At 43.0% G+C, this 11,844-nt stretch overlaps 1 protein-coding gene across 1 annotated transcript in view; it reads left to right on the top strand.

Annotated features, from left to right (window-relative positions):
- The window catches only part of LEMD2 (LEM domain containing 2), a gene marked incomplete at its 5' end in the record, with an annotated part of 9,700 nt that extends 400 nt beyond the window's left edge, over nt 1-9,300 (top strand). The window contains 8 exons of the mRNA XM_009580284.1: nt 1,080-1,120; nt 1,829-1,904; nt 3,162-3,238; nt 3,895-3,974; nt 6,333-6,478; nt 7,514-7,615; nt 7,705-7,807; nt 8,999-9,300. Coding sequence (XP_009578579.1) covers nt 1,080-1,120; nt 1,829-1,904; nt 3,162-3,238; nt 3,895-3,974; nt 6,333-6,478; nt 7,514-7,615; nt 7,705-7,807; nt 8,999-9,149 — 776 coding nt within the window. The remainder of the gene's footprint in view (nt 1-1,079; nt 1,121-1,828; nt 1,905-3,161; nt 3,239-3,894; nt 3,975-6,332; nt 6,479-7,513; nt 7,616-7,704; nt 7,808-8,998) is intronic.
- Between the last annotated feature and the right edge of the window lie 2,544 nt (nt 9,301-11,844).

Genomic DNA, 11,844 nt, shown 5'->3' with positions numbered 1-11,844 from the left:
CCTGCTAGGCCAAGGATGTATTTTATGATTGTCCATTGTGTAACATAATGTCTGTGTAATTGCCCATTATGTGTTTTAATGTTAGCCTCTGCAAAGCACGGCCTTTGTGGCCTTTATCCTGGCCACGTGAGAAGTGCAGCGGTTGAATTGGTACTTCGGCACTTCAAGCGTGGCAGAGCTTCAATGAGAAATGAAAAGGGGCTTCGCCGTCATACGGTTTTTAAAGCAGAGTTCCCTAGCTAGAGCAGATGGAAATATTGTCATTTGATGGCTTTGAACTGAAAGAAGAAGGGGGTTGGGGTGTGGTTGGGAAGGTGCGAGTCCTGAAACTTGGCACACTGTGCCTGTAGGTGTTTGTGCACTTCTGGGAAAGCTGTTTCCTGCTTTCTCAAAGTCAGAATAAAACTGTCCAATGTCATTGAATTTCTGATGCACCCTTTACAACTTTGTTAGATATTTTGAATCCAATGGTATTTTGAAGCAAGAAATCTTGCAGCACAGCTGCAAATACTTGAAATTCTCAGGTAGTTAATATTGCTAGAAAGTACTGCATGTTGGACCGGTGGCCGGTGTATATCCAGTTGTCAGGGCGGGAGGGAGCTGTTAAACCAGAGGCCATAATCTGCAGAGCTAACAGCTCCAACTAAAATAAATCCTCTGCTTTTGCCTTGAGGAGGCTTGATTTAAATCCCTGTTACCACCATGATATTTCAGGTGACCATGGCGTGCAGCGAATGGCATTACTAGATTGTAAAAGATCAGTGCAAAGCAGTGGGCAGTAAAGGAGCGTGAAACATCTACTGAAACAGGAGCTGTGAAAACATTCAGACCCTAGTTTTTACTTTCCAGCTGAACAGGGTTCATCATTTGCACCCGTTTTATTTGTTTTGCTTTCAGTGCTGCCTACCAAAGCAGCGCTTTGAATGCGCTATTTGCATAGCAAGGTACTGTGTAGAGTGAGATTAAGAATGGCAGAATCAGGCTTTAAAGTAGAGCCTTCTTTTAAAAAGATAATTACTTTCTTGATCAAAGCTTTTGTTTTGCAGCCAGCTAACTTGCCCTCCCCTTTTCTCTCGTAGTTAATCTCTTGCCTGTGGATTGTGACAAAAGAACGGATGATGTAAGCATATATTTATTTATGTTCAAGTATAGGGGATTCTCACAGAAGAGTAATTATTCTAGGTAGCTTCCACCAATATCAGTATCACTGTAAAATTATTAGTTCTATCGTTTTACAGAAAAATTGTGACTTGATGAGTTGGAATTAATGGGCCAGATTAAATTAGGACTCTATATGAGACTCCGAAAGATAAAAATTTACATTCCCAGTTATGTGAATCAGTTTCTTTAATAGTTGTAACAGAAGCGATATTGGTTGGCAATAAAGCTGTGTTCAGCTTTAACAATGCAAGATTTAATCCAACTAATTCCCTGAACTCCATCATAAAGTGTTTGTACAGCCCCTTTTCTTTTATTGTAATGTATTATTAGGAGAGAGGAAAATTTCGTATTGGATTGAGAGTTATGGTTAGTCTCCTGTGATGTTCTGGAGGCAAAGAATCCATCTCTGGCCGGTCAGATGGGCTGTCCAGTGGTGCTGTCTGGGCTGTGGGCTGGGGGGAGTCAGTGGCATTTTCAGAGAGTGTGCTAGCTCGCTTTTGATTCAGAAACTATAGATCTTTGCTGCAGTTGTGTTTAATTTGAACTAGTGGTGCATGACTGAGCCAAACCCCACTGCTGGTATTTTGATTTGGTATTTTTAGCTAGTCTGACCACTGTCCTGTTGCTGCCGGTCTATTCATGTTTGTTACCTGTTTCTGATTTTCAGTTCTGTCAAGCTAAACAGAGGGACATAATAATGAACGTGCTGCACGAGTTGTACAACTACTTGTCCATACAAGCTGGTAAGTTCCAATTGTCATTATAAAACACTTAGGAGCATTCAGCAAACTGCCTCTCACAGCTGTCTGGACATTTTTAACCTCAGTTTGAAGAGAGGGGTTTATGGAACAGTCAGTTCCATTTGAAGAGCTCTGAGAAAGTCAGGTAATAGAAAAGTAGAAAAAGATGTGTTTATTCTGAATAGCGCTCAGGTAGTGCACTCATATCACTGTGCTCGTGCGGAGTGGTCCTTATTTGCACTTGATATATTGGGAATATGAGGTAGAAATACTCAGTTTTATGGTTCTTTTCTACCAGCATCTTGAAATTGTCTTCAAGACACTCAGAGCCAGTAAGTGTAAGCTGATGTGTTCTTACAAATAAAGTTAAAGCGACTTAAGAAATTGCCAGCTCTCTGCTGAAATGTGGCAGGTGATTATGCGAGTGCCTCAATTTTTTCTCAGTACAGAGTAAAACAGTCTCTCAGCTGAGGAGCTAACCGAGCACAGTAGTTCAGCCAGTTTCTACTGTGTATGAGCAAATCTGGTTCATAACTAGTATTTTGTGACGGAGAAGGCTGCTAGAAATTCAGTGGGTGAGTAGAAACTTGTTCAGCAAGATGTATAACAGTATTAATCAGTAAAAGTGCTTCAGTTCCATTTTCTAGATTTCAGACCTCAACAAGGCTGACGCCTTTAGGTACTTAAGCTTCACAGAATTTCTAAATCTTTTCAAATCAGACTTCAGCACCTGCAGAATTTCCACCAGTTTTACATAGTCTCTCAGCACATTTGTTTAGTCAACTTTGTGAAACAAGATTTAGAAGATTTAGTTCCTCGCCAGCATTTCTCTGCCTGGCTAAAAGGTAGAGCTGTGATTTAGGCTCCTTAGAAGCATTTTGAATGCTGATCATTAACTCCAACACCACAGTCTTTGATACCTGATGGAAGGAGCCCCTCTGCAGGGCATTATGTCAGAGAGGTGGTTATGTACTCTGCAAGAGGGAGAAACAGTATTTTTTTCCCCTCATTCTGTGTGGAGTAGCTCACACACTGAAGCATGAGGTTTGATTGCCCTTATCCAACCTATATGCAGTCGCTGAGCATTTTATTAATAGTCATAATCTTACCTGCCTGCAGTATAAATCTTACCTTGTAATCATTTTGCCCAGAGCTATAGCCGATTTTAAAGGATAGTGCTTCCAGGCAGTTCAGTGTATTTCTGAATTGTTTGAGGGCTTTTTTTCAAAACGTTATTTCTATTTGACTTTTTTTTACCAGGTAATTTTGAATGCGGAAACCCTGAGAATCTAAAAAGCAAATGCATTTGGGTTAGTGAAGCGAAGGATCACGTGGTGGTGAGTAGGCTGTGAACAGCTATTGTTATAACGTAGTGCTTAGTCTCTTATAAAGCAATAAATAATAGATACTAAAGCAATTCACCATCTGTTTTACTTCCTCATCCTGTTTTGATTCTTTCCCATATTTCTAGCTTCCCCTTTGGCCAGTCCTGTTCTCAGCAGTTCTTTTGAAAGTAATCTCCTACATCTCTGATTCAGCCCCTGTAAATCTAACTTAATGGTTTGTTGTTTCACCACAGTCATCAGTCTTCTGAAACCAGAAATTTCCCCGGATTGAGGGCTGGGCAGAAGAAGGATTTTTCTATACCCCAAAGTGTCAGAAGACAGAGTGCTTTGATCTAGCATTCCATTTCTTTCATGGTAAACTGTCAGTAAGATTATGTTGTATTTAGTGGTTAGTCTTAACAGTCTGGGATAGTGTTATTTTACAGAGTGCTTCATGCATCATCTACCATAGTCAGAAGACTTTAGTCCAGACAGACCTTCAGATTTAGTTCTCCTTCCTCCAGTTTGCAGAATTATGATTAGAATTAACCTAGGGACAGACCGTATAGAATGAATTCTCCCACTACTGTAATGAAATAATGTTATTTTAAATGAATGTTATCTTAAATGAATGGAGAACTAATCTTCTTATGGATTCTTTTGAACAGAATATAACCGGTAGTTCCCCACAGAAGTTTGAAGCTGCCTTGCACTGGATACTAAACAGTAACAAGGATTTAGGAATATGGTAAGTGGAAGCCCACTGTGTCAAAGTTATGTTTCTCGTTGTTGGCTGATATGTAATTTGACATCCTCTGTGGTGTGCCCTAAAAGCTCCCGTACCTCGTTAGATTTCGGAAGATAATCCGGGATTGGCTTTGTCAGTGCTTGCTGGGCAAGCTTCCAAATGACAAGTACAGCCCTGCAGCAAAAATTGGTAACTGAGCTCATTCCTTGGGAGTCTGTTTCCCAGCCTTTGCGCTGGGGGACATTGCGTTCATGAACGCACTGTCTTGCAGATGAGATGTAAATCTGAGGTCAGGGCTGCTTATGGCTATCGAGTTATGTTGTGCTTCCTGCAAGGTTTAGAAGTGGTGGTCCTGGTGTCCTGCCCACAGTTCTGCGACTGCTGTACTCTTGTTAAACTTGCCCATATACTCACTTTTCCCAAGATACCTTTTCTTCAGTACAGTTATTGTAGACAGAGCTTCAATAGTGCATGGAGCTGCGTCCTTTGACCAAAAGGTTTCTTGGACAGCAAAGCACTCTCTTCAGTAGGTAACATCACCCGTGCTTTGGGATCCTTTGGAGCAAGTCCCAATGAAGAGGAGAGGAAAATGGATTATTGAATGGTGTCTTTTCTTCAGTGTCTGTTGTCTTTTTGGCAGAACACACAGTACATACTAAAATGGATGGCCTGACTGACTATATAGGGTGTTGGTTGGTCATTGGTGGGCCTTTTTTCTCTTGGGTTTCTTGGGAGCAGTCTCTTCAGTACATGAGAAATGGCAGAAATACTAGGGTTTTTTCAGGTAAAAAGTACATCATTCAGGCCATAACCTAATGAAAGACTGTTATCCAGAGTCCGCAGACATTATTATCTTCCTCTGGGAAGTGTGGGCTGCTTCCAGTCTGTGTTAACTCTGAAGTCTAACATTTGTTTGCATTTTAACATTGCTAAATGTGTCCCTGATTAAATGAATTGTAACAGTAGTAACGCTGGAGTTGGTGGGCATAAGCTTGTATGAATTCCCACTGCTTGATTTTCTCTAAAAAATTCCTGCAGCTGCTGCTGTGATCTAAGGATCAGACAGTGTCTACTGCTTTGATTATTGGTGTGTGGCAAACTCCCAGGACAGGACATAGTTTCCTTAGTGACAGGTTTGGATTTGTAGGTGGGCTGGGATCCAGAGTTTTCAAATTCGTGTTTTTATGCAGGAGCACTGCTCATGTCAGGAGCCGTGTGATACAATATACTCCCATTTTTTGATTTTCATAATTAGCAACTCTGCCGGCTGTTCGCTGAATGGATCCACTTTCACGAAGTCTGCATAGCGTGCAGAATGAGCGTTCAGCATCCTTAAAAACCTGCGGGTGGCATTTTCAGCAAACGCTACATGAGATTATTTTTCTAGGTGCTAGTCTGAGAGGCAGAACTGAAAATGAGCTCTGCATTGGGTGATTCTGCTGCATATTTTAAATATTTTCATGGAATTTGGATTGTAAATAAGACAAGGGGGTGAGAAACAACTGTGTGTCTCCAGCTACTGTAGAATCCAGTAACCAAATACAAGCTGTCAGCAGTTTGTGAGCTGTGCACTAGTAAATTGAGAAAATGTCTTTGTCTAATAGGTTATTCATTGCAAACCTAGAATGAATTTGTAGCTTAAAAAAATAAAACCCCCTTTTAGTCCAATTCCTCTGAATCTGATGGCTCTCACTTGGATTACTTGATGCCTGTTGGCTAAGAGTATCTAAGAAGGAAACCACATCAGTGTAGATCTGTATATAAAGAGGTGAGTTAAAAGCGTATCGGGTAGCACAGCAGGTGTGTAGAAGTGATTTTGCAGGAGGATGTGTTATCGATTTTGCCATGAATGCTTTCCGAGGGTGTGTCTGTTTCTCACTGCAGATACAGTTGATGCTTTGTCACTTTTCTAGCTAAACTGTTTACGCTCATCTGTACTGAGGAAAACAGCGCAACCTCCACGGACATTTGCAGTCTCCCTCAACTGCTCTCTCTGCAATTGCTGATGAGTGACTCAGTAAACATTTCCATTTCTCTGTGCTGGGAGGTGGGAATCCAATTTAAAGTTTAATCTTCTGCACGCTGAGAGGTGCTGTCAAAGAGTCTGCAGAGGGAGACTTCAGTTTACCAGTGGGAGTTCCAGCCCTGCTGCCTTTTCTAAAGCCATATCCATTCCTTGCTAAGCAGCCAGTCCCAAAATGTTCTGGAAAGAGGAGCTGCAAGGATGTTGATGTATTTTCTGTGTGGTATATGGAACGAGTTACTGCATCTGTAGTCTGTGTTCTCTGTGTCTTGATTAAAGACTGCAATTGAAGTGTCTGCTCTCTTCTGTGAAGATTTTCTGCCTTTTCCCATCAGGTTGAAAGGCAGAGACCTTTCGGAGCCAGTTACCAAAGTGGAGGAAGTGTTCTGTCTCGAATCGGCCTATCCTCAGATGGGGCTCGGCTGCCGTTTCCGTCGGGCAGTGGTCACTGCCATTATGAACCTTTTCCTGTTTTTCTGGAGTAAGTAGTTGGTGTTAGTAATCAACATGTCCCCTTGCTAGCTGTAGAGATGAACCTGTGCGCACGCACGTTTTCCCAGCCATATGAAATTACTAACAGAGGTGAAATAAATCTGCTGATGCATTAATTTCTAATTAACCTTTGTTCTGGCAGCAGAGGGAGACCTGTAGACCTGCTCTTGTGCTGTGAGTGCTTAACACTTACTTTAAATCAGCAAGCTGATTAGCTATCTGGGTATTCCTCAAGTACTCATTACTATGGTCTGCAAAATAAGTATGTTAACCTACCTAAAAGATGCGTTTTTTCTTTCTTTTCTTGCACTAAGCTGCGAAGTCTTCTAGCCTCTTTAATAATGACTTGTAGCATTTCAGTGTTAGAGATTTTATTGGAATAGTCTGTCATGCCCCAGCTAAGACAGAGGTCTTACTGAGCGAGGTGATAACGAGAGATGAGTGTTGACTATAAGAGTTTATAATCTAGCCAGACAAGGTGGGGGTGAAAGGGGGTAGTTTTGTTTATTGTAGAGACTGAGATACTAAAGTTAGCTCGTGTCACAACGGGGGCATTTGTCAGTGCTAAACCTTCAATATAGATCTCCTGAAATTCGGGCTGGCGCTGGAGCCCCAGGCTTTATTTCCTTATCAAGCAGCTATCTTTGGAGCAGTGGAGCTTGACAGTCTTCCTAAGTGATTATTATGGGGGAGGCCTCTAGCAAAGAGATAGCTCTGGGACTTGGAGAATTGAAGCCCTGTGGTTGTACTGAGGTTTCTGGTGTGGGGGAAGAAGGCTTCCCGACCACCTCTTCCCACATGCATGCATGGTCTTGTGCTGCAGGTGTTGTCAGTACCAAGGTTTTTGTGGGGTGCAGCTGCACTGGTGAACAAAATGAATTAATTGGATTCAGTTCCAAGCAGCTCTGGGTAGCAGGGAGTAAAAGCTGCTTCTGGGGAGAGGCAGTGTCAGAAGTAAAACTGCTAGCATCCAGCAAGTACACATCTGTCAGTTATTGAATTCCGTTTGTTTTTATTCTTCTAGGTCTGATAACTCTTTGGGGGATCCTGATCTTCCTTAGGTATCGCTGGCGGAAGATGGAGGAGGAGGAACAAGCCATGTATGAAATGGTGAAGAAGATCATAGGTAGAATCCAATAGTTGTGTAAATGCAAGTAGCCCTGTTCTTCTCTGCAATATTGAAGTCTCTCACCATTTTGTCGTCCTTCTTTCCAGCTGTTGTCCAGGATCACTATAAGGAATGGGAACGGAATTTGGAACGTTACCCCTATGTCGGCATTTTCCATGTTCGGGACAGCCTCATCCCTCCTCAAAGCAGGTGAGCTGAGTTTTATTCATTAAGGAGGGCTGTCAGCATGATGTTATTCAGCTCAGCTAAAAACGGCAGTTACGGGGCAACGGACCATGAGCAGACAATTGATGGGAAGCTGGACTGCAAGAAGAGTCTGTCTGGCCTTTCAGTTTATAAAGGATTCTGACATAATTCAGGCTATGTCTTAACCTGCTGCAGATTAAAGTGACAGTCCTTGGGCTGATATTTTGTGTGGTCACACAGGTGTATTGTCATTGTTCTATCAAACAGTAATTGGATTTTGTTTTGCTTGGGTATGGAGCATCTGATTTTTCTCTGCTTCATCTAATGTGTGTAGGATGCTATCCTCTTTCTCAGCCTTCGTACCTTATTCTCCAGACAGGTGCTGTGCTTTTCAGAACAAACCTTCCCACCATGAGTTGAATAGGGTACTGGGCTCTTCTGAAGTGGTTGTGTATGTTGCCGCCTGAAAAGTTACCAGTTCGAGTTGGGTAGCTTTGAAAGGGAGATATAGTGAGATGGCTGGACTTGGTGCTTTTTCAAAAATGAATTGTGGTTGAGGTAGTTGCTCCATGGCGGTGGGGCCAGAGGGCTGCAGCCTGGTTCTCAGTGGTTTACATGCCACTTGCTCATCTCTGCAGGAATGTTTCTTGAGTTTTGGTTAAATGGAGCTACTTTGTTCTCTAACGGCACAGAATGCTGTGTGTGCTGCGAAGTCTTAAACATTCTCACCCTTTATCAGTCACGATACCGCTAGTAGGAAAAGGAATTATTTCAGCTGTTTGAACCAATCTCCGTGTGTGTGGTGCCCAGAATTACTAGACGCTGATTCAAAACTGGGGTCAACTTCAGTTTGTCCGCCCTGGTCTGAGATCTCTCTGCATGCAGGAAGGGTTGAGGGCAATTTGCTAATCACGTCCCTTTGCAATACAAATTGAGCTTGAAATTCAGGGCAGTCATCAATTACTGGTACTGAGAGAGGGTCTCGTCTTACCCCCCAAGGCAGGACGTGTGTTTTCATGTCCTGGCCTGAAATCGCTTCTAAACCAGAATTCTGGTTTAGTCTCCTTTACTGTCTGCACAGGGAACAGGAGGCAGCTAGCAGTAGCTTGATCAGCAGCCACGATTTCTGTAAGCAGGAAAGCAAGATGAGGATATGATTCTAATTTATTTTCTTTTTGGTGCTGTTTATTGCAGAAAAAAGATGAAGCGGGTCTGGGAGAGAGCTGTGGACTTTCTGGCTTCAAATGAGTCACGGATTCAGACAGAGTCGCACAGAGTAGCAGGAGAAGATATGCTTGTGTGGAGATGGACTCAGCCTTCTTACGTGTCGGATTCAGAGCACTGAAGAGGAGCAGAAGTTGAGCAACCGTTGATATGGACCTCTGCAAGGGGACAGTCCCTTCTCTGGTGGTGGGAAAGAGCAGGTCACGGTCCTAATCTCCTAGGGTTGGGGATTGCACGTATCTGTTTGCTCTTCTTTCTGAAAATCTTCATACGCAAAAATTCAGGGCAATAATATTGGCTTGGAAAGAAGATGGACTTGAGCTGGTGGGAAGCTAGAATTGCACCAAAGTTAGCCTTCCAGCAGATATCTGGCTTCCGTAGGCAAGCAAACCTAGAACAACTTGATAAAAAGAAAAAAAAAAGTATACCTAATATTGAGGGACTTAGGATCTCTCTGACAAAGCTTAGGTGTTTAAAATTTGACCTCAATTCTGCAAAGGCCAACTGGTGGCAACGTCCATCAGGGAATGTGTTTAAAGAAGATTAACATTTCCCATGGAAACATTAGGGTGGCAGTTAAGACGCATTTTGTTAGAATTTGTTTTTATCAGTACAAAAACAGTGATGAGAAGGCACTTGCTGCTTCCTAGCGAGGAAAATGTGTCTGCTTCACCCTTTAAAAATGGGGGAGAGGGGGAAAAGTCAGGTGAAGGTAGTCCTACAGGGAGGGCAGTCTGACGTGCCTTGGTGCTTTGGGCTGGGTTGCGTGGAATGGAGGAGCGGTTGTCACCCTGTTACACCTTTTAAGTCTGCAGTCTGTGTGCTTTATGATTTCTGGGGGGCGGGGGGAATTTGGGTGGAAAATAAAGGATATAGGAAGCTTCAGAAAGCGCTTTCTTGTGGCTACAGCCAAAGGGACTGCTTCATGGGCTATTAAAGAGCAGCTTTGGAAGGGCTTTTAGGGCTGAATATACATGTTTATCCTGGGCAGCTGCAATGTGTGTGCTGTGTGTCAGAGCAGAGATGTACCATGTGTGGAGTGTCAGTACAGGAATTGCCAAGTCAGTGTTCCTGCAGCCTCACAATAGGTACAAGGAGCAGCGATCAATCCTCTGTTCGTGCTGCAGGCATCGTATTTTGTATCTATAATCATTTGGTTACTTAAGTTTCTTTTTAATGTCCAGCAAACAAGTGTTTGTTTCAAAGAAAATAGCACCAGTGTGTGGCAGTTTAGGCTAGGCAGAGATACTGCTAATCTACTCTTCCCAATATTGTAAAACAGCTGTCCAGCTCACCACTGAGACAGCAGGGGCCAAATTCGTGTCTGGCATAAGCTAGTAAAACCTGCAGAGAGAAGCCAGCCTTGATTTGAAGCCGTGTAACCAGTGGATGTTGTTCTCCTTAGCATCACAGGTACAGTGTGAATGCTTGCATTCATCTCTGAGGCTGGGTGCACGGAGAGCTTTCTCTCCAGGCTCTGGGTTGGCTTAGGACGGCTGCCGAAGCCCTGCTCCCCGCTTTGCAGGCTGGTGATGCCACGTACAAGGTGGGTGCCTTGTGCCAGTCCCTGCTCACCTCCCGGAATGAAGTCTGCATTTCTCCACCCCACTGCTGGCTTTAGTGGGGTTTTCCACCTATGCACCCCACAGGCTGCTGTGGAAGGACTGCAGAGACTCCTTACATACCTCCTGCTCGTGGTCATCAAACAAAATGAGTGGAGAGAGCAGATTTCTCCAGGAAGAAAACACCGGGAGGTCTTTTCCATTAAATGGGAAATATCCTGTGTGGAGTTGACTCTTACCCCATATTTTCTTTTTGGTTGCAAAGGTAGGGTATTTTAATAGATGAGGAGACTCAACAGCTGTCTTCAAGACAATGACCAGCTTCTTCCACCGTTAATAATATAGGGGATAAAGTGAAGGCTTTCTTTAGAAGTGATTCTTCTAAAATGTTGTAACAAGATCGTCACTGCTGCCGTAGAAATTTTTGCAAACACTGGTGCCTACGTTCTTAAGCCTTCTTAAAATATTTGTGGGGTTTGGGTTAGCTTTTTTTAACTGTCCAAATCCAGAAGTGAAGAGTCAGGCATTGCAGTCATCTTTTTGTATTAAACTTGTTTTTGTAGAATAAATTTCACTGGCTTGGTGCTGTTTGTTATATGTTCAATTTAGTTCTGTAAATCAACATATAAAATAAATTTATTACAAATAATTTGTTACCTTTATTTTTATTGAGGAGTCACAGATTGTTCCAAGTGCTTTTGCTCAGGCAGATCAAATAGATCCTGCTCCCGGTTTCTAAGAATAAGACTTAAGATGGCATGAGGATTGTATGACAGCCTAACGAGACAACGTGCATCCTTGTGACGCTCGGTGATCTCTGCGCAATAGCCAGCAGTCTCAAGTGTTTGGTTGCAAATGAAATCTGTGTTTTGGGAATAGTTGGCATTAAGCAGAGGTGTGTATGAAAAGCAGTTAGCTTGTTTAGATGCATTTTGAACAGATTGACAGCTTGGAGGGTTGTGAAACTGTAAATATTAGTTTAGCAGGTTGATCAGTATTCCTGTGGCCCGTGATAAAGCAGTTATTAAAGGCAGGGAACGGGATGGTGCAGTAAGTCTATGGTAACTGAGTGAGGGTGCCTCAAGCTTCATGTGTTTTGCACTTGTTCTCTGAAAGGCAGACCCCTCGCACGTTGGGTGTCTGAAGTCACAGCTGCTGCAGAAAATCTTGACTCTGGTCCAAGCTGCTGATCCTGTGTGTTGTGGCATCCTCAGGCCGTGGTTAGCTCGCCTGTTTTTTGGGACGTGATGTGAA

This window comes from Fulmarus glacialis, unplaced genomic scaffold (assembly GCF_000690835.1).
Source record: "Fulmarus glacialis isolate BGI_N327 unplaced genomic scaffold, ASM69083v1 scaffold28876, whole genome shotgun sequence".
Taxonomy (NCBI): domain Eukaryota; kingdom Metazoa; phylum Chordata; class Aves; order Procellariiformes; family Procellariidae; genus Fulmarus; species Fulmarus glacialis.
This window is presented reverse-complemented; position numbering and strand designations above follow the sequence as displayed.